Source organism: Macrobrachium rosenbergii, chromosome 13 (genome assembly GCF_040412425.1).
Source record: "Macrobrachium rosenbergii isolate ZJJX-2024 chromosome 13, ASM4041242v1, whole genome shotgun sequence".
In the NCBI taxonomy this organism is placed as follows: Eukaryota; Metazoa; Arthropoda; class Malacostraca; order Decapoda; family Palaemonidae; genus Macrobrachium; species Macrobrachium rosenbergii.
The window spans coordinates 46,384,429-46,408,095 of NC_089753.1; the positions used below are offsets into that span (position 1 = coordinate 46,384,429).

Below are 23,667 nucleotides of genomic sequence, written 5' to 3' on the forward strand. Positions count from 1 at the left end.
AGTTTTCCTTTTTTATTAGGTGGAAGTAGGTCACTCACCACACACACACACACACACACATGCTTTCGTCATGTACCTTTCCCTATGTTACTTTGACAAAAGTTGTCTTGCGAATTAGTTAGAGGAGTTTTCTCTTAATTTGGTATATTTTGTGTTTGTATCGTGTTCCAAGAAATGTTTCGAGCTGAGTTCTTGTTACTGTCATGATAAAAGTAGTAGTATTTGTTTTTTTTTTTTAATATCTATCCCATTGCTTGCCATTTCTTATATACTTATGGGGTTTTATTTTGGTTCACTTATATATTTATTCCAGTTTTTACGTTTCCTCTCCTAATATTTTTATTACTACTTTTCATATTTTCATAGATTGTGAGTATGCATCAATGCGTAAATGAGTAATGGTCATGCCTTTTAGTATCATAATCATTTAATCCTACCTGGCCTTGGTTATAGTAATAATAATAATAATAATAATTTGTTCTTTAACTTTGACAGTATCTCATTTTCAAGAATGTATCTACTATCGAAATTTATACATCAACAAAAGAGAAAACAGAAGCGTTTATTTGTTTTTGTTGTTTCTCTTACTTTCAATTTTATTAAGTTTCTAAAGAAGATCTCGTACTTCATCAGTGACAGTTAAAATGTCATTTCTCACAGGAGACCGTTCCCTTCCGACGGCCTGTAATGCTCCTGTAGAGATGATTGAAATGAAATCTTCAGCCTTTTTCCCCCAAAGATTGAGATGAATTGTATGGCTTGGAATGACCTATTTGAATTGTAACTTGAAATGTTATCTGAAATGGTCCTACCGTGTTTTACGATTTAGTGGCCGTTTCCGGCGGCTCATTTATTCATTGTTCTCATCCATTTACTAGCATTTCTTTTCATTAAGTTACTTATAGCGGAAAAGAGAGAGAGAGAGAATTCTTAAATACGGTAGAAAGCTTCATAAATTATCTCAATTATCATAAATGAATTAATTTTAAAGGATGTCATCAACGAGGAACCTTCTTTTCAAATAGGAGTCTACATTCCACGAGAATTCTTTCGTCTCTCAACCCAAGCGGCATTTCACCATTTTGAAGGAGAAGAGGGACTGTTTTATAACAGTAAAGTACGGTCTATTCTTTAATTGTCAGTAATGGTTCTTTACGACTTTTTACCATTTTTATTACCGGTTTATTATGTATATTTTCCATGTTATTTGTTGTAGGTATTTAATGAATTTAAGTGAGTAAAATTGTGTTATCGTTTATAAAAACATTATAGTAGGTTATTTAAATCATTGTGTTAGTCCTATTTTTTCTTGTTGTCGTGATGCTAGTTTACTGTCTAAAGTCAGGAATCGTGACGAATAAATCTGAACTTGTCAACTGAAATGTTCATTGCACTATCCGCAGAGTTTCCGGTGATGGACATCGAAATTTTTATATTGTCAATTTCGTATAGACATCCGGACGCGTGGCCTCTTGATTTGCTCTCTCCCAATTATATATATATATATATATATATATATATATATATATATATATATATATATATATATATATATATATATATATATATATAATATGTATGTATGCAAATCTGTGTGTATATATATATATATATATATATATATATATATATATATATATATATATATATATATATATATATATATATATATATATATATACTGTAAATATATATAATATACTATGAATATGGCATAGTCTTCTTTTCCTAAAGTAACTCCTTTCAGAAATGAGATTTTTGTCTTTTTATATATATATATATATATATATATATATATATATATATATATATATATATATATATATATATATATATATATATATATATATAATAAAATAAAAAAAATCTCTTATTTCTGAAACGGAGTTGCTTTAAGAAAAGTAGGACTGTGCCATATTCATTGTATAAGTTATAAATATTCAGGAATAAATTTGCCACGCATGGACCACTCTGAAAGCATCTGAGCTGTTAGATATCCAGGGGAATTAAACAGAACCTATTTGTTAGTACATTCAACTCCTATACTACTTTGTGACAAACCTTTTCTCTCCAAACAGGTACATTGTACGTGTGACTATTGAAAGCCCTGGCAGTTGTTCTGGTTCCTTTAATTGTAAATTTATTTTATATATATTTTTCTCGCTCCTTATCTGCTTTTTACCTATCTAAGCCTCAGTGTTGATTTGTCTCCCCTGAATGATTTGTATCATTTACGCCCTCCGGTGGGGGGTTAGTGCTGTCGGTGCACCTCATGCGGTGCACTCTAGACATTGCTTAAAGTTCTTTGAAGCGTCCCTTCGGTCCCTAGCTGCAACCCCTTTCATTCCTATTACTGTGCCTCCATTCATATTATCTTTCTTCCATCTTGCTATCCACCCTTTCCTAACAGTTGTTTCATAGTGACACTGCGAGGTTTTCCTCCTGTTACACCATTTAAACCTTTCTACTCTCAATTTCCTTTTCATAGCTAAATGACCTCATAGGTCCCAAGTATTTGGCCTTTGGCCAAAATGCAATATTCTATTCTATTCTATATCATTTGCGCCTCAATATTTCACGTCCGAGTCCTCCGTACTCCATTATCACTATGAGATCGATAAGTTCTCGTGGCTCCTTCCTCTCAATAATTCAGCGAATCTCCGGCAAGTTGGTCATCAATAAACCAATGTCTTTGGCACCTGACCGCGGCTTGAATTGTACTTGGGTGTGAATATTTGAAGAGGCATTCTTTCAAGTCTTTTTGACTTATGATGATTAACCTCTGTGAAATATTCACTTGCGGCGTTGACTTGATTATGTGGCTTTTGTGCTGATGAGCTGTTACTTTTGCAGGAGATTATATATGTATATGTATATGTATATGTATATATATATATATATATATATATATATATATATATATATATATATATATATATATATATATATATATATATGTGTGTGTGTGTGTGTGTGTGTGTATGTACGGTGCGTGGCATTTGGGTATTATATGACTTAACAATCAAGGAAGTACTTTTAAATTTGAAAACACTAAATTACTAAATAGAAGCTCTTGAATTTATCTATTGGCGATAGCTAGAACTTTCACGTTTATTATTATCAGCATTGCTTTTTGTTGTTGTTAGTATATGATATGTATCAGCTCTTGACGTTGAACAAACCTTTCTTCGGGGAACACTTTTTGGAGTCAAACCACAGCAATCAAACACTCACATTAAATACAGCAGTAATGTTAACAGAATGGCAGAGATTTCAACACAATGTGGTTCTATGACCGTTGAAAGGAACATCGTCTTATTATGGTAATTATATATATATATATATATATATATATATATATATATATATATATATATATATATATATATATATATATATATACATATATACATATATACAGTAAATATATATAATCACCATGGTTACGTCGTCATATGGTGCGCTCACGTATGCTGTGTGTCATGTCCTGACTGTGTCTTCAGAGAGAGTTCTGTCTCGGGTACATCCTTGCTAATCATTTATTATGAATGGACGTAGATCACACTCCACAGATTCTGCAGAAGACTGCAAAAGACTATTCTCATTTTTCTGAGATATGATTCGTGACTGGAATATGCTCACACTATATTGTTGATCTTGAAAGCCAAACATTTGGAAATTCGTCCATGTGACAGTGTTGTGAGTTTTTCAAATAGAACCCTTACAAGAAACCGTTAGAAAGGTATCAGTAAAATGTTTGTGTAAATATATAGGTCACTCGCCAGGTAAGTTGACTGTTAAAAGAAATGGACAGGTTACCATATTTCCTTTCTTTGATTAGCTGGAATTATGAAAATTCTTGAGGACTGTGCTATTGAATTTGTTGCGGTATTCTTGCCCTAACCGGTTTGTTCTTGTAAAGTACGCCACCTTTTAAGTTAAACTAGCTGACCAACCCGGCGCTGCCCGGGATAACTGAATGACAACCAATAAACTTTCTCTCTCTCCTCCCTAGCAACCCCCTCCTCTCTCTCTCTCTCTCTCTCTCTCTCTCTCTCTCTCTTCCCAACCCCCACCCCCATTGGTGCCATTGATGTCTTACTCCCGGCAATATTCTTTTCCAGATAGTAAGTTATACTTACTGTATACCGAAATTAGGTATGAAAAATTCGTAAAGTTACTAAGTCTACGGGCATAACCAGCCCCGTTTCAAGAAAACCCTTCCCCGACCCCCACCCCCTTTGGTGCTAGTGATGTCATATCCCCTCAGTAATCTTTTCGAGATAGTAAGTCATGTGTATACCAAGCTTGGTTGAAATTGTTCAATGCGTTTCAGAGCTATGCTGGAAGATACATGCAAACATACATCCATTTTTAAATGCAGTATATAGTATAGATTGTGTGTGTGTGTGTTGTGTGTTGGGGAGGGGAAGGAGGGGGAGGGGGCTTGGAATCTCATAATTCAAAGCCAGCCACACATTTTACTCTCAACAGACACCCGATGGCGCCTTCCACCCACACAATATATAGTTTAGTCTCCCGCCCCCGTTTTCTTTTTTAACCAAGTGTCATTAATTTCCAGCCCCGTGCTTTACTGCTTGCCACCCATTGCCCTCCCTACCCCCTCCCACCTCCACCTTCCCTCCTTCTTTTTTTACCCATCTCTCTTTCCATCCTCATTGCCCCTTGCCCCCATGGAGAAGAGTCGCCGAGGGACCCCCGCATGAAAGTGAGTGGCAGAATGATTGAATGTAAATGACGCTCGGCGGGCAACTTTGCATAGCAATTAAGAGAAAACGGGATTCTCCGCCTTACGGTGGAGGAGGGGGAAATTTCGTGTGTGGGCTCTCTCTCTCTCTCTCTCTCTCTCTCTCTCTCTCTCTCTCTCTCTCTCCCCGATTCCGTATATGGCCAGGGCAGTTTGTCAGTTTTTAAACTTGATTTGTGCGTTGGCATGGTGGTGGTGTTCCGCATTCATGATGTTGTTGTTCCGAAATTTTGACCTGCTTGATGTTGACAGTGATAATTATACCAAGTTTAAGTGAGGATGAAGCTTTTGTTGTTTTTGTTGTTGATGCTGTTGTTGTTTTTTCCCTCATTTTCGGTGAGAGGAACTTTTTTTTTCCTTTTTGCCCGGGAGCTCCATGGTTGAATATTCGTAAGCTTATGGGAGGGTTTGAAACTGCCTTTAAGCCTAATATTTTTCATTTAGTTTTAGCTAATATATACAGTATATGTGTGTGTGTATGTATATATATATATATATATATATATATATATATATATATATATATATATATATATATATATATATATGTGTGTGTGTGTGTGTGTGTGTGTGTGTGTGTGTAATGCGTACGTAGTATTTCTGTATTTTGTGGGGAGCGGTTTTAATGTGTATATTCTATTTTATATTTTTATCTGAATTATATGAAACTTCCCTTTGTTCGTCTTTCTCCTCTTTCCCGGTTAAGCGACTTTCCAATCTTTGGAAGTTTGCTCAGTTAATTTGCGGTTCTTTTTACGTGTTCCTACAAATCTCCACACAATCGTCTCAGTTTTTTTTTTTTTTTTTGTGAAATTAAGATTGAAATCAGAGAGATATGAAGACAGCAACTACCCCTGTCTACAGCTTCTTCAGGTGTACATTTGGCTCTTGATATTCAAAGTTCATTCCATTTTAATTTCTTGCATATGTGAGATTGTACAGATGGAAGTGGATGAGGGAAATTTCAATGGGAGAAGAAAAATGGTGTGGGAAGTGAATAAAGACAGAGAATTATGATGGATAATTTACACACATGCACGCTGCTGATTTCTTTACATGTATTTTCCTGTGAGATTCGGAAAATTCTATACCCAAGCATTTTTAATACAAGCCAGATTTTTAAAATATAATTATTACTATATCCGAGATGGGAATCAGTTATTGCTTTTCCTCGCATGTTATATAATCATTAGGATAGGAGCTAATGAATTAGTCTCTCGAATTCTTCAGAACAAATTTCTATTTAAAAACCCGATGTACCTCTACATGCCCACACGCCCACAAAGAAGCTTGTCCCTCAGCGCAGGTGTACACGCATGCAGCTTGTGAGGCGTGTACATGTGTTTGTACTCTGCAGTGTTTTGACTGATGGACAGTTTGACATCTGCGTGCCAGTCGGCTTATCCTGGGGACTTTGACCACATTCATTGCGTATTCTGAAAGTCACGTTTCGTAATATCTGTGTATTTTTTGATGAACCATAATGGAAGCTCTCAAAACATCCCACTTCATTTGGTAGCTGTGTCAGTCAGATGTCCAGAGGAAATTTGTTGTGTTGACTTCGCTTAGTAGATTAATACTGTATACTCCCATCCTACTTCAGTTGTTATAATTAGTTTATGCTCCTCCACGACGTGAATTTAGCAGCTATTCGTTTGAGGGTCTGTGTAGTAGGCGTGTGTTCTATGTCAAATTTTCAAGGATAATGTTGGTAGGATCTAGAACTGGCATTTAATGAAAATATCAGAGGTAGTTGTAATTTATTTTTTTCTTGAAAGTGGAAGCAGGCAGGGCATTTTAAAGCGACAAAGAGACAAAGGATGTGCAAGAAATGTATTTGGGAGGGATTAGAAGGAAAACGAAAGAACAGTTCGAGTGTGACAGCAATATTCCAGACTTACGGACAATTTCTTGTAGTACTTTGTAATAACTTGATCAAAAATGAATTACAAAACGACTAATTTGTTGAATGTTTTTCACCTTGAACGATGCCTTGTCTTCATGTCAAATTTGGTAAAATGCAGGTACACAAAATGTTAATGAAAGGAGACCAAGACTGACTTCACTGTCGTTAGTAATGATCGAAGAATTATTAGGGAGAGCAGATGGAGAAATATGAAGGTTCTGCAGTCTTCTAGGTGTTGACTTGATTAAATTACTGGATCCTCATTCAGATTTGCTGTCAAGATCAGAGCTTATTGATGAAAAGCTAAAAAGTATTGTATAGAGATCATTACAGCCAACAGCAGGAAGCCAGTACCAAAGCAGTCGGCCAAAGATTTTCAAACTTTTCAAAGGTTAATTTGACAACCTGGAAAATAAGTGATAAAATACCTTACTGTGATTTAAGTCTTAGCGTAATCAAATATTTCTTTGTGGGAGAGCAGAGCAGGAGCAAATATAGAATTAATGATGAATTAGAGTACCAAAATATCCAGGAAATGATCAAGTAGATATGTTCTTATCTTGGGTTGACGTTTATCATACAAATCCGCCATGTGTTTGCGAGCCCAAACGTACTTCTTTGTTACACCTGCATTATAGATAAGTTTGTTTATAGTGTGTTTATACTTATGACGGTGGAGTTATTCTTTGCTCTGCTTAATAGCAAATAAGGTAATCTGTCCCGCTACTGGCCCAGAAAGATGGAGACCGCCTGGTTTAATGATGAAAGATTGATTGCCAATAATTGCAGTTTTTTTAGAAGTATCTGACGATCTGACCTTTTGCATCGCCCAAAAAGTTTAACCACATTAAATAATGAAGTCCTTTTGTAAGAGGCCTTTGCTTAGCAAATGGCGTACAAGTGTCGCAGAGTCGCAGTGACAGAGAACTTTTCCGTTAACAAATTATCTGTAACTTGTGTGGTGGTTGGGGGGGGTGGAGTTGGGAGTAAAGAGGAAAGGGCAGTTTTGTTTAAAAAATGGGGTTGGGAGATGGAGAGAAGTAGGGCAAGGGGAGAGAAAGAGAGAGAGAGACCCTTACCCGTAGAGGGGACAGAGCTGATGGGGAACATGTTTCATCCTTTTGCTGCTCATAAAATATTGGAGGGAAAGAGTATGGCTTGGTATAGAAGTGGATCTCCCCTCCCCTTCCTCCTTTCCCCTCTCAATACCAAACCGCGCCAATACCCCCCATTTTCCTCCCCTCCCCGTACCAACCCCACCACCATCCTCACCCAGGCAGGATGTGCTTGTTAAATGGACCGCGGTGGCATTGCTGTTCCTGCTGCTGTTGCTGCTGCTTTTGTTACTGATTTTTGTTGCTGCTATTCCTGCTGCTTTTTTTTTTTAGCAGCACAGCCCTCTGTGTGTGTGTGTGTGTGTGTGTGTGTGTGTGTGTGTGTGTGTGGAGGGATTCGCAAGTAATTGCCGGTGCACTGCCAGGGTGCCAGATGCACGACGACGTTACAGTCCTCTATCATTGCTGGTCATGAATTCGGCAGTGGCCGTATATCGATGACATATATTTCCAGTTATTGTTTTTAATAGTATTCTGACGTTGCGTTTGTTGAGCATTGCTTTGAATTATGCATGGAGCTCATGATGTTTGCAACGTGAAATGTGTTTTTAGGTTTATTCTGACGGTTGGGGGAATTCGCTGTTATTTTTTTTCTATAAATGTATTGCCGTTTTATTGTTACTGTAATTTATTCGTAGTTGAATTGGGTTTTGAATACCGCGGTAATACGATTTTTTTTTAAAGAGATTTGCGTAGAGAGAGAGAGAGAGAGAGAGAGAGAGAGAGAGAGAGAGAGAGAGAGAGAGAGAGAGAGAATGTTTCAGTATCTTTTGCTAGTTATTTTCGTAAAGGTTTGTTCTCATTTGTATATCAACAACATTCCATTACATAGTTAAGAAATATATATATATATATATATATATATATATATATATATATATATATATATACACACACACACACATACATACGAAAATTTATTTCTGTTCCACACGTGATTGTGTGTTATTTTATTTCTATATATATATATATATATATATATATATATATATATATATATATATATATATATATATATATATGTATATATAATATATAATATATACTGTATATATAATACCAATGAACTTTGGCCAGTCAGTCAACAACGAGTCACCGCAGTACAATTCTCCGCAGATTTTCGTTTTAGTTTTCATGATGGGAAAGTATTTAATATTGGTTTTCCATAAAAAATAACTTTTAGCCCACAGTTTGAGGGATCACAGGAGATTTGGGAAGTAAATTTTATCTTTTATTTACCTCAATCTTTAATATACTTTTGGTACTGAAAATAATTACTGTACGCTAAAGTATTTTGGTATCATGATCGTGTTACTGTAATAGTCGTATTTTTCGTTGTTGGTAACCTGTATATTTACTCAAACGTAATTCATGAGCGGAAGTTGTACTTTTAACATTTACTCGTAGAGTGTGTATGTTTCAGTACATTTATTTCGTTATAGCTTTGTTAAACGATCGCAAATTAATTTATTGACCCAACGAAAATGCTACTGCAACAAATATGTCTTCGCCCACCATCCGTATAAGTCATCGTTATCGTCACTTCTCCATCTCCGTTCCTTCCTTTCTCCCCCTCCCCATCACTAGCATCATCACCTCCAACGTTGTCATCAGCGTCCCGACCAATTAAGCATCGTTGCCGTAACTCATTAGTATCGTCTGTTATCACGACGTTTCAACCCTCCCCCGTCTGCCTTACTCTCGTCGCTCGCTGGGTAAAGCGTCTCTCTCTTTCTCTCTCTCTCTCTCTCTCTCTGTCGGCCGTTTTCTCGGGACGTCGCATTAAACGACATCTTGAGGAACATTAAGGCTCAGATGAAAGACACAAGACACGCACGTCTTGCGTCAGGTCTTATGCCTTATGTCTCGATCATGTGCGCTCTCCCTCACCCTTTCTTCTTCTTCTTCCTCCTCCTCCCCTTCCTCCCTCTCTCTCCCTCTTTATTAGTCGTAAAGATTTCATCTCGCCCCTTTGCATAGACGGCTTTGAACGGCGAAGGGGGTGGGGGGAGGGTATCGGGATGGGATAGTCCTCGGTGGGATCTGTTGCGAGTTTGTTTGTATGTTTGCAATAATGTAATCGTTGTTTGTTTTTGCATATTTATGTTGATTTATGAATGACCTGTTATCTTAAGTTAGTAATATACGGTAATGTTTTATTTGATTGCTTTTAAATGCGTTGTAACAACTTCTGATATGATTCTTTTCATTGCTGGATCTTCATTCTCACTTCCTCCAGTGACTCGATAATGGATTCATCTTGCCTTTTTTTTTTTTTACCTGTTTTCACTGCAAAGTATTTCATTTTATATCAGAAGCATAAAGAAATAAACCAAGTACTGAAATTACTACTGCGAGAACAATGCTGAATGTAAAACCTGTTGTTCTTCATATCTTTGTAAGAGAGAGAGAGAGAGAGAGAGAGAGAGAGAGGTCATTTGAGGTTAGGAATATAGTTACGGCAAACTGCTGGCGAGGTCAGCCCTTTACGGTCGTATTGCAATATAGGACGTAAGCAAAAGGGCCTTTGCCCTCCCACCCCTCCTATCGTATTAACGCGGCTTTTAGTGGACCCATAAAATATTTTGCATCGGCTACGCCAACGCTGCACGAGACCCCCACTACCCAAATCCCCCCACCCCAACCCTTTCCTCCTCCTCCTCCTCTCCCCGTTCTTACTGTCTCGCTGCAACCTTTCTTGGATTTTCTTATGTCTTATTCTTTTTTCTTTTCTTTAAAGGGGTATTTAATAACGTGGATGCTTGTTCGTTCTGTTATTATTTTAATTTGATAAATGGAAGTAAACAGTCATCAGAAACTCTTTTTCTAAAAAATTTATAGTGGATATTACTCACAATTCGTGATTGGAAAGTCAATATTGGTTACTGCAGGTTTGCAAAATTTTCTGTATTTTCAGTTTCTCTCTGAGCACGTTTACGCGGCCACTTAATTAAACACACAAACACACATCCATACACATTCTTAGTCTTCTATTTTTTTTATAAGTTATGGGTTTTTTGGAACAAACTAATCACCGGTTCATCTTCCTCACCTGTGATGACGATACTCAGAACTATTTTTTCTTCGTGTATGAAGATGTATGTTTTGTGAATTTCGATAGTATTTAGAGAGAGAGAGAGAGAGAGAGAGAGAGATAATGGTGCTGCAAAATGGAATCGTATTAAAGTCAAAAGGCCTTGAAAAGAATTGTTGAATGCCTAGAAAAACTTGATAAACTGTGGAAATGTGAAAAGGCATTAATGGCTCATTACAATATATATATATATATATATATATATATATATATATATATATATATATATATATATATATATATATATATATATATATATATATATGTATATATATATATATATATATATATATATATATATATATATATGTGGGCATTGTGGCTATTAGAATTACATATGTGTCTGGTAAAAGTGACCAGTAGATTCTGCATATATATATATATATATATATATATATATATATATATATATATATATATATATATATATACTCGTATATGTGTGTGTGTGTGTGTTAGGGACAGAGAGCTAGAGAGAGAGAGATCCATGGTCCCCATATTAGAAGGAGAAGGTTTTAAAATTCATCAGCTTTATTCCAGGAATAATGTGAAGGGACATTTTCTGTCACTGCTGTGAATTATTTGTCCTTTTAACGTGATAAATTTCATCTATATCACTGTAAAAGGGAAGGTCATATTCATTTTGTATATTATTTTGACATTGCGATCTTCAGAATGGCTCTAGGGTAGAATATTAAGTAGTGTTAAGAATTATTATTATTATTATTATTATTATTATTATTATTATTATTATTATTATTATTATTATTATTATTTCCTCCACCAAAGAGTTAATCTTGGTTTAATTTGCCTTTATAACAGGTAGAATAAAATTTCTGTTAAGATTCAGTGTGTTCCAGAGAAGAACTGGTTACATTTTAATGTGGATGTAAGTCTGGATCTGAATCCGGGATTCTTTTATTCTTTTGTATTTTTTTACATACAAAATACCACGAATGTGCATTTAAGGGAAAGACAGCTTCCTAATGATTGCGATAAAAAACGTAAATGAAGCAAAGTGTTAGGCTAAGTATATCAATCACGTCCGCTAATTATGAAAGAAAACTTAAATGACGAAGAAGAAGAAGAACTTTGTGGTGTGTTAATCAGTTGGGAGAGATTTGCAATTTTCCATTGCCTCTCTGAGTTTGTTTTTACAGTTGAATTCGCCCAGCATTTTGTTTACAGTGTGCGTCAGATTCTTCTCTCTCTCTCTCTCTCTCTCTCTCTCTCTCTCTCTCTCTCTCTCTCTGTGAGTCCTCTGACTCAAAATTGTTTAATTCATGATAATTTTAAAAAGATATACCTTCTCAATTGAATATAGAAAAACGTATAACGTGATCATATGCCTGTAGATTAGAAATTGTTATATTGCCTCTCTATGTTTTCCGTGAACTAATCCAAAAAAACGTGGCTTTTGATACTACTATTGCTACACCTGCTTAAAACGTGGTCTTTTTGCAGTTAGTGAACGGAAAATATATGTTAAAAAAACCACTGACGCTCTTTTGTTACATATTCTTGGCAGCGGTCGCGTGTTTGTTTTGGATGTTTGTCGTGGGTGTTTGTGTATTTGGTATTCAGATGCCTCGTATCCCTTGATGTAAATAAAAGCCCTTTTTTTATGGCCATATTATTTGACCTGTGTTTTCATATACACTGATCCTTCATTTCCCCTTTCTAGCCCTCTGGGGAGTGGGTATGCGACAGTGGGGGCTGCAGCGGACGAGAAAGGTGGCTGTTTTCGGAGGGTGAAAGTGCCATCCACGCTGATGATAATGTGAGCGGGGAGGAGGAGGAGGAGGAGGAGGGTCCTTGGTGAATGTGTTTAAACAGAGAGAGAGAGAGAGAGAGAGAGAGAGAGAGAGAGAGAGAGAGAGAGAGGGGAGGGAGTACGAAAAAGTTATTTTGGAATATGCTTAGGTTTAGAAGGAGAGAGAGAGAGAGAGAGAGGTGGAACGGAAATGCCATTTCAGGATCTGCTAAGGTTAAGAAGCAGAGAGAGAGAGAGAGAGAGGTGAGGGGTACGGACCAAAAAGTCGTTTATTTAAATCTGATCTGCTAAGGTTAAGAAGCAGAGTCTCTCTCTCTCTCTCTCTCTCTCTCTCTCTCTCTCTCTCTCTCTCTCTCTCTCTCCACATATTCACTATACATCTGTGAGACAAAGTTTGCTCTAAAATATTAAAGTGCAAAACGTCCAAGCTACCGTGGTCAAACGTAAAGTTGAAAAGAAAGGCGTTAAGAAAGTCAAATCCCGAGAGGGTAGAATTACATTTAAGTATTAGGGTGCCACGGGATGGGCGGGGAGTCTTAATGGTTGGGGGTGGGGGACGGTTAAACGAAAGACAGAAAATTAGTTCAGGAGACCACAAAAGCGTGTATAAAACGCCAAAAGCTCCGTAGGGGGAGGGGGGATGGGTTAGAGCTGTCAGTGCACCTCATGCGGTGCACTGCAGGCATTACTTGAGCTTCTTTGCAGCGTCCCTAGCTGCAATTCCTTTCATTACTCTACCTCCGTTTTTATGCCCTTTCTTCCATCTTACTTTCCACCCTCTCATAGCAATTTTCATAGTGCAACTGCGAGGTTTTCCTCCTGTTACACCTTTTAAACCTTTTAACTTGCAATTTCCCTTTCAGCACTGAATGACCTCACAGGTCCCAACGCTTGGCATGTGTCCTAAATTTTATACGCCATTCCATTCCAAAACGCCGAAAGCAATAATGAAATTGAGAGGGGGAGGAGGAAAAGGCTTGAAGAGCCGTTCAGTTTTTTTTGATGAAATGGTCGTCATGTATAGTTAATTTATAGTTATTTGAAGGCAGGCGAGAGATGACAAATATGTGTCGAGTAAGAAAATAAAGCAGAAGAGCAGCTCATTCTTGCCTCCGGCAAAGGCTTGTGTTTTCGTTCATGTTTGTTAGATCCTTGGCTGAGGTTGTGGCTTCCTAACTCTCTCGTAGAAAGATAAGAAAGGAGAAATATAAAGAAAACTTTGACATCTTTGAAGCCTAATCGTTTTGAAGAAAATTTTTAACGTTCAGGAAAAGGATAACAAACAAATGGACAAGTTACCCCCAAAATTCAAGATTAACAAAAGTAAGCAACATTACTGCCGAGTTTTTTTTTTATTATATTATAGTTATTATACGTACAAGTTCAGACACCGGGATAAACAAATTAAACTTATTTCATTTTTGACTAAACTTTCAAGAAACGGTTTCAGTAAGTGGCATTAATAGATGAAAAGTCAAAAGAACCGATGTCAAGACGAATGAAAAATCGATTATACCAAAGCGTTTGATAAGTATACCGAATATAGTAATCCCATTAATCCCCCTGTATAAAAAGGGAAGTGAAACAAGCAACATGCGACCGTTCCTTGAACAGCGTTGGAAGGGAAGGGAAGAGGTGGAGTAGCATGATGTTGTGCAGTTTGTCAGCGGTAATAAACGTGGTTAAACAACCTTCTCGCACCTCACGCACATATTTAACTGCCCTCTCTCTCTCTCTCTCTCTCTCTCTCTCTCTCTCTCTCTCTCTCTCTCTCTCTCTCTATAGGTAAGGTCTCTCTCTCTCATATACTACGTGTATTAATCATGGACTTCATTATATTTACTTATGGTTAAGTTCAGCCCTTTCATTTCTCGAATAATAAATTTTTGTTCCCTTTTCCAGGCGTGAGCGGGAAGCCCCCGAGTATGCCACCACACCTCCTGCCGCCGGGCTCCGCCGCTGCTGCAGCAGCTGCGGCAGCAGCAGCAGCTGGCGAGAGCAGCACGACCAGCGTGAGCAGCAGCAGCAGCATAAGCAACAGCATCAGCATGAGTAGCGGCGGGGGCGTGGTGCTGAGCAACAAGGGCGTCCGAACGACCGCCACAGTCCCTCCTCTGGGACTAGCCACGCCCCTGGCCCCCCTGACCACCACGGCCGGAGCTAGACCTCCTTCCCCTACTTCGTCCTCGTTCGCTGCTGCCCTTCGGTCCCTGGCCAAACAGGCAACGGCTCCCACAGGTAAATAAAACTCTAGTCTAATGGGGAAAGAAGAAGGAAACGACAGGAGGTACTATAATCTATTGACCCTTGCTATTTCGTTCCATTTCATTTTGCTAATTAGTAGGGACAAGCCCTGATTAAAAGTTCAATGATACTCATGTGCAGGATGTTAATGAGTTGCATAAAAGTCTAGTAATCTTGGTATTCGAACTTTGAGCACGAATTAGAAATAGCTTTCGGTCCTAGGTAATATTTTCCTCCTTATTTTAGTTTATAGTAGGGGAGAGGTTTTTAATCTTTATGTTGGTGTTTACCTTTGAATGATCATGGGTATATGTAGCTGAATACGGTTAAACTGGTACAAATGAATTATAAGGCATATTGCAAAGGTCCGGTCTCCAAATCTGATTAAAATGTTTTTCCTAAGCATTGAAACAACTCAAGGCATAGGGTAAGGTCTGCCAAGTTTTTTTAACAGTTTTATGGTGTGCATACATTTTGATGATTCATTCTTGTTTGGTTTATGGTCAGTGACAGAATTTTGTTTGTTTCAATGAGAGTGAGAGGGTTTTAATTTTAATGTCTTTGGTAGGACTTTACATACAGGAGTGGCATGATAGATTTTATTTGCCTGATTGCTAATGTTACTGTGTAGTTTAAATGGAATATACTTCAAAGGCTATTATTTTCTTGATTGTGGGTGGAAAATTTTTGTCCGTTGAAACACTGAAAGCAAGTTGTAGTTTGACTTGGAATTAAATTTTTGCTTAATTATGGGAACGTTGTCAGCAAGTCTATATGTGCTTGATTGATATCGGGAAGTTTTATTTTGCTGAGTTTTTCTTTTTTGTACACAACCCTTGTCATGATCGCTGTAATGGCAGAAACACACATCTTGAAGAGAGAGAGAGAGAGTGAGAGAGGAATTTTGGAAAACACTGACATGCTTCCATAAATTTCTTTGTATATGTTGCTATTTTGTAGATATCAGACATTTACAGGTCAGTATCCCAAAAAGAAAAATGTTGTGTGGTTTATATGGTACCCAGATTTTTCAGTTGCATTTGTTGATTACTGCATATATAGTTCATACATGAAGTGCTGGGGTCCTAGAACAAAACACCTCTCCAGGGAAATGTGTGTTTACTTTACCTTCCTTACAGGATCAGAAAAAGAAGCAACGATTGTTGGGGAATCACAGAGGCTGTCCCCCAAGGTGTCTGTCCTGGCCCCGAGCTCGACTTCCAGCAGCCTGAGCATCAGCGGAGGCTCAGCTCCTCCTGTGGTGACAATCGCCCCTACCCACACCCACATCATCACGACTGAGGGGGAAAGGAGCACAGCCGTCAGTGAGGAGTTAGCTCGTGGGTTTCAGCCCTACCGAGCTCCTGACGTTCAGCCAACTCCTCCTGCAGCCGCCCCAGGGGCAACTCTGAGACCCCCAATGCCTCTGGATTTACCCCACACATACCCTGCTTATCATCCTTCACTCTATCCTCATCATTTAGCCCACCAGTACAGGTATGATAATTTACATTGCCACCTGTTTTTACTTCTTATTCTTATTGATATTGGTCTTATCAGAGCTTATCCTTGTCACCTTGTGGCTACATTTCCTTTCTCCTGTATGATTAGACATCCCTGGTAATGTAACATTTATATTAGGATTTATTATGAAAGTATCAATGTTAAGTACAGTAATTAGTATCGGTTGGCATTAGTATTCTTTATAGAGTGTAAAGAGAGGATATGTCAGTAGAATTCAGGCTGTTGACATCAATATCTCATTTTGATTTATAATTTGCAGTTCCTCTTCATTAACATATATGAGGCTGATAAGTTTATAATCCATTTAAATATTTTTTCTCATCATTGTGGCTTAGATAGAAGTTATAGGTTATAAATATATGTTAAGGCCATATCAAATTATGGTATATGCTTGTTGGTGAATGCACTGCTACACTTCAAAGTACTTTTTATTCCTAGCATAACAGAAATTTTTATCCTCTGTGATAACAGATCTAGGAAAATATCAGTTATGCAGTATCTATGAGGAAAGTTTTATGTGTATTGTATAGCTCAGATTGTGTAATATATATATATATATATATATATATATATATATATATATATATATATATATATATATATATATATATATATATATATATATATATATATATATATATATAATATATATAATATATATATATACAGGCAGTCCCTGGTTAACGGTGGGCTCGGGTTTGGCGATCCTATTTTATGGGCCTTGTCTAGCGACAAAAATTGCCTCAGCGGTTTTGGCGCTGAAAATCACTGATCTCCGCTAATCAGCGCCCGATAATTTGGTATTGGTGCTGATACATACCTAACAGAGGCGCCGATGACCAAAAACGTGTTTTTCGGCGCCGATAAGCCCCGAAAATTACCGATTTTTGGTTAGCGGGCATTTTCGGTTGTCATCCCACCCTCAGAACGGAACCCCTGCCAATAACCGGGGACTGCCTGTATATATATATATATATATATATATATATATATATATATATATATATATATATATATATATATATATATATATATATATATATATATATATATATATATATATATATGTGTGTGTGTGTGTGTGTGTGTATGTATGTGTATATGTATATGTGTATATATATATATATATATATATATATATATATATATATATATATATATATATATATATATATATATATATATATATATATATATATATATATACACACACACACACACACACACACACACACACACACACACACACACACAGTAGAACCCCCAGCCCTCGATGCTAATCCGTTCCAGAAGAATCGTCGAGGTGTGATTCAGTCGAGATCTGAATCAATTTTTCCCACAAGAAATAACTGAAAATGTAGTAATCCATTCTTGACTACCAATCATTATTCTAACCTTGCCTTTTTATACAAAACATTACACATAAATTACAATTAAATAAGTTCAGATTTAAATAACTAACCATATTAGATGCACTTTGTTCATTTTTAAATGTATACAGTATCAAAACAACTGGCCAACTTCCAATGCGACCGCATTACCGATGGTTGACCAACCGCCAGTATGTACTGTAATGGGTAGGCACAAAAACTGTTAATATAATGAAACATTTTAAAACGAGCCTAATTATTACAGTAAAGTAAAAAAATATTAAAAATAGGCCAAATTATGTCCATTATCACAAACTTAAGAAAAACTGCTTAACTTATGTCAGCAGCTTGTGGCATGAGCAGTTGTAAATAAACCAAGACGCCACCCTGGTGGCCTATCACGGTAATACATAAACATTGTTGTCGTTCAGTATTAATTTATGGTAAATTTAATACAGAGTCTACTGGAACAGTGTAAACAAAATCACTTAAAAATATCTTTCAGTAAAGCGGGCTTTAAACAACGCATGGGAATAACACCAACTAGCGGCAGCTGACCGAAACACTTTTGTTAACAAACATCATGTGATTCATCAGGTCGGATTCTGGTCTGTTAGTTTGAGCTCTGATGCAAAATTTGCTCGAAATTTTGCGTGGAAATCTGATTAGGTCAAGTTCTGATATGGTCGAGATATATATATATATATATATATATATATATATATATATATATATATATATACATATATACAGGCAGTCCCGGTTTACGACGGTTCCGCCTTTGGCGTTCGAGGTTACGACGCTTTTCAAATGTATTCATCAGAAATTATTTCCTGGCTTACGACGCATGTTCTGGGGTTACGACGTCGTATACGATCCGACGGAAGAAATATGGCCCCAAAATGGCAGAATAATCATAATTTGAAGGTTTTTTTGATGTAAAACTCAATAATAATGCAGTTTACATCGTTTTCAATGCACCCAGAGCATTAAAAGTAAGGTTTTCTTATGATTTTTGACGATTTTCGACGATGTTCCGGCTTTACGACGATTTTCGGGTTACGACGCGGCGCAAGAACGGAACCCCCGTCGTAAACCGGGAACCGCCTGTATATATATATATAAAGATAAAATCCACAAAGGAAACGGAAACACTGGAGTGCTGCGAGGCCTTTCGATGCTAGGTCCTTTACTTAGCACTCTGCTAAGTAAAGGACCCAGCGTCAAAAGGCCTCACAGCACTCCAGTGTTAGACTGCTAAGTAAAGGACCTAGTGTCGAAAGGCCTCGCAGCACTCCAGTGTTTCCATTCCCTTCGTGGATTTTATCTTTATTTATATATTCATCACGTTCCATATTTTCGTGATTCAGTTTATATATATATATATATATATATATATATATATATATATATATATATATATATATATATATATATATATATATATATATATATATATATATATATATCTCACATACATATATGTATGTATACCTATTCTTTGCCCATGTGCGTCACATGCAACTTTTTCATTTTACTTTTAAATGTCTCATAACTGTTTCATAATAAATATACAGTCCACACACCTTCCTTGTCTCAGTCCACACATTACAAGAACAGTACAGGGTATGCAACCCCATTCCATGGCCAATTGGTAATTTTCGCTCCACACAAAGTAGCAATAATGCTTTTGTTGTATTTTAATTTCAATCCATCCCACAAGAGTGAAAATGTTGTTTTCCTTGTCTCTTAGAAAAGAGGCTCATTCGCCATTTATGTTGACTTTGACGTTCTTATTTTGTTTTAATTTATTTCTGTACTCATAAAATAACCAGTATGTGTGTGTGGAAAGGAAAGAAAGAGTTAAAAAATTTGAAAACTGTGAACCAAGAAATCATATTGTCAGTGTAAAATTTCAGTCCATCAAAAGGGTAAAGTTCTCTGAATTTCTTATGGGGATGTATCAGTTTTACTGGTGTCATCATCTAATTAATGTCTAGTGCTTCATCAAGTTTTGTGTGTACTGTACTCTATTAGAATTTCTTTTATGAAAACAATTCAGTTTTATAACTCAGTTGCGGTATGTTCTACTGTAAGGACTTCCATTTTCAGTATGTATCGCTCTGTTTTACCTATTGACTCTTTGACTCAGCCAGCTTTCTGTTTGCATCTTTTGTTAATACGATAAGATTTAAAACATAAAATCAGTTATTTTAGTAGTGATTGTGCAAGTCATCAGAGAACATAAAATCAGTTATTTTAGTAGCGATTGTGCAAGTCTTCAGAGAACCATCCGTAAGGGTAAACATATATTAGCCTGGAGTTGAATGTTTTCCTCCATATATGGGTGTTTTTAAAGGGCATATTTATTGAGAGCTTGCTTTGATGTATGACACGTCACTTGTCATAGGTAGTTCATTCAGTATGCTCTGCCTTTCAGATGAACAAAAGAAGTAACATTGCAGTACTTTAGCAGGTTTATTCAGCACCCAGATTAAAACTACATTGGGAAGCAATCACATTGTTATCAGTCAAGTCGTCATTCAGTAATACTGTAATTTTGTGTTTGTATGCATAAGTGTGTGTGTGTGTGTCTTTGAATATCCTATGGGCAGGGTGTGGGGTAAACAACCTCACCACAAAAATACTTGATGAGAACTGGAAGGATAGTATCTACATACTTTAGCAGTAATAACTGCACTAATACTTAGTATCATTCACCTGTTTGGGATTGCTCTCTCCTAACTACTAAACTTTTTTTTATTGCCTGCCTTATATTTAGTTATCATAATCTGTACCAGTGCTAGCAAAACCATTTAATAATAATACACACTCTCTTTTGTATAGATTGGAGGAGCAGCTGTATCTGGAGCGCTACGGGTTACTTCGACCACCCCTCAGTCCGTATAGTGTAGGCGGTTTGTCAGGGCTGTATCCTGGAACAGCTGGGTCTCCATACCTGTCAGCAAGGTTCCCTCCTGATTTGCTCCCAACATCGCTGGCAGCATTGCATCCTTCATCTGCACTCTTGCATGAAAGGTCAGTAAGTCTTGCAATAATTGCATTGCTTCATGGTGTGTTTTGGGTTAAGAAATGGGTGTCATGGATTTTTCTTGTAGTACTGACTTGTTTAGCCAAGGCCCTTTAATATTATGGATTTAACTTGATGCCTGAAAGATTCTCTTAAGTTATTATTCCAGTTATTGTTAGTGACAATGTTGCAGTTAATACTACTACAGTACTAGTTAGCCTAATTACAAATTTCCTTCTGACTAAAATATGAATTTTATTTTGTTGAGTTGTATATATTGAAAATGTTCATTGCTTTACTAAACACTGTGCAGTGCATGGGGCTGTTGACCTAGTTAGCATTGTTTCAAGTATATTGTTTTAAATTATGACGAGTGAATATTTCTTGCCCTTACTTTAAAAGAACTTTTATTGGTTGTTCTTTGTAAATCTTGTGATTATTATTTGCATATTTTGTCTTCAGTAGTTTTCACATTAGCACATGCCTGAGAAACGTTTATGAAAAGACATTTGTTTTCTAATTGAAACTTAATATCTTACAGATTAAAATTAGAAGAAGACATGCGACAAAGGGAATACGAGCTAGAACTTAGAAGAGAGCGGGAACTAGAAAGAGAAAGGGAAAGAGAGCGGGAGAGAGAAAGAGACAGAGAAAGGGAGAGGGAAAAAGAGCGGGAACGTGAACGAGAAAAGGAGAGAGAGCGGGAGAGGGAACGTGATAAAGAAAAGGAACGAGAGCGAGAAAGAGAAAGGGCGCGAGAAAAGGAAAGAGAAAGGCAACGACAGCGTGATCACCATGAGGCTGAAAGAAATAAAGAAGGTAATTCTGAATACTCTTTGTTCATAGTATATTATTTTCTTAACTGGATTTTAAGCTGAGTTAATTTAATGAAAATCATAGAATGCTGTGTTATATATAGTACTGCAGTTCATATCATTAGGCAGTGCCTTTTCCTCAAAGTATTCGCAGTGAGGCTTTAGTAGGCAAGAAGTTTTCACCACTGTAAATGTAACAGTGATGCATTGGAAGTCTTAATTTATGGCTTCAAAACCTACCTTACAGTTCACAAAGGGAGTGATTTATTTAAAAGAAAATAAAGATCAGATCTCAGAATTTATATTATTCTAGGTGTGGTGTGCCATGCGGAGTAAGGATTAACGGCTGTATTTTTATTTTGGTATCAGTAAAGATTTTATCAAAGGCTTTTGATAAATGTTTGGAAGTATTTTTCTGTATGAATTTCTGTGACCATGGAGGAAGGAACTATCTAACACTGCTGTGGTGTAAAAAGGCATAAACAATTGTAGATTGGAATATTATTTATGCTTGCCTTCTGAAAAGATGGTATAAGCAACCATTGCTCTCACCTCATCCAGGTCCAACAGAAACAAGAATAAGGAAATAAATGAGGTCTAACCATAAGTAAAATATTTAGCTTACGTCTGAAAAGATGGAAAATTATAATTGGGAATGAGATAAAATGGAAGTAAAATGAGAAAAGGTTGGTTACTGAGATACAAAGGAATGGTCTGCAAACTGAAAGATTTAAGGGGACCAAATTAGTACATATAGCAAAGAGAAGGCGATGAAACTATGTGGCAGAGAGACTGGATCTTGAGAGAGGTGGAGTCACTGATCAAACTAATTACCTGGGTCAGAATCTTGTTGACGAGGGAATATGAGAACAGTATTTAAGATAGTGACAGATTGCAGTGACTGTGTTATGAAGAAAAGACAACAGCACTGAAACAGCACCTTATTTTTCTTAAGCATACTTAGCATTTTGAACAATGTTATTGCTACAAAATAAGGCTGTAATAACTGTAACACTAGGAATTTTAAAGAAGTGAATTACTTTGTAATGAAATAAAATCAATTGCCTTCAACTCATATTTGATACACATCAAATATGTAAGTCTTGATCTCCATGTTGTACCTAGCTGCAATACTCACTTGTTTTAAAAAGGAGATAGTGGGTTCCATTTTTACACATTGTAAGTGAAGTGGTCAGGTGAAATACTGTAGCTTACTGCCATAAACAGTAATTAAATGACACAGGGATAGGTAAATGGAATAGAAGTAAAATGATTTTACTTAGTAGCAGCAATTATTTCAGTTTCAGGTTGCTGAGTTATATGAGGTAGTACCTTAGGAAGGAGTAAACCTGAATTGCATGCACTAAAATAATCTAGCTCTCTCCATTTCTTGTGAAATGCATATTAGTAATTAATAATTTCTTCTTTTAGCTGAACGTAATCAACACCAAGACAGAAGCAGAGATCGAAGTCCTATCACACACAATGTTGTGCATGGCTGTATACCAGCTATTCCAGTTTCTAGTCTCAGCACAAGCAGTGTTACCGTTACTAGCAGTGCACTTAGTCGTAAAAATCAACCTATTGGTAAGTCAGAATTACTTGGCAGTTACTTTATTATACAGTAGTTCAGCCCCATGAGTTTAAATTCATGTAAATTTAGTTTACATTTTTTATATGTGAAGATTTTTTACCATTTATTGTTGTTTCAGTGCATTATTCTTGTGTTTGTGCAGATTATTTGAATTTGTTCCTTGTTTCATCAATGTTTGGTCATATGATATCAGTTGTATGACATTTTGTCAAATATTTATATGCCTATCCCTCTGTGGGTCTTACACAAAGGTCTATTGTCTCCATAGCTATTGAATATTGTTATGGAGGAGTGATGATAGAGATTAAAGAAAGGACAGGAGCTACTACAAGTTTGTAAGATAAGAAAATGGTTGTAAATGTAGTAAAGATGGCTGATATGGTGATGTATATAGACAGTACAGAAGAGAAACTGCAAGGAATGGTTAAGAAA

General features: G+C 36.6%; 1 protein-coding gene across 2 annotated transcripts in view; it reads left to right on the forward strand.

Moving 5' to 3' along the window:
- The window catches only part of LOC136845268 (genetic suppressor element 1-like), a 641,960-nt gene that overhangs the window by 585,888 nt on the left and 32,405 nt on the right, over window positions 1–23,667 (forward strand). For both annotated transcript variants that reach the window (XM_067115412.1, XM_067115411.1), the window contains 5 exons: window positions 14,560–14,895; window positions 16,041–16,398; window positions 20,643–20,834; window positions 21,368–21,645; window positions 23,073–23,228. In XM_067115412.1, the coding sequence (XP_066971513.1) occupies window positions 14,560–14,895; window positions 16,041–16,398; window positions 20,643–20,834; window positions 21,368–21,645; window positions 23,073–23,228 (1,320 nt within the window). The remainder of the gene's footprint in view (window positions 1–14,559; window positions 14,896–16,040; window positions 16,399–20,642; window positions 20,835–21,367; window positions 21,646–23,072; window positions 23,229–23,667) is intronic.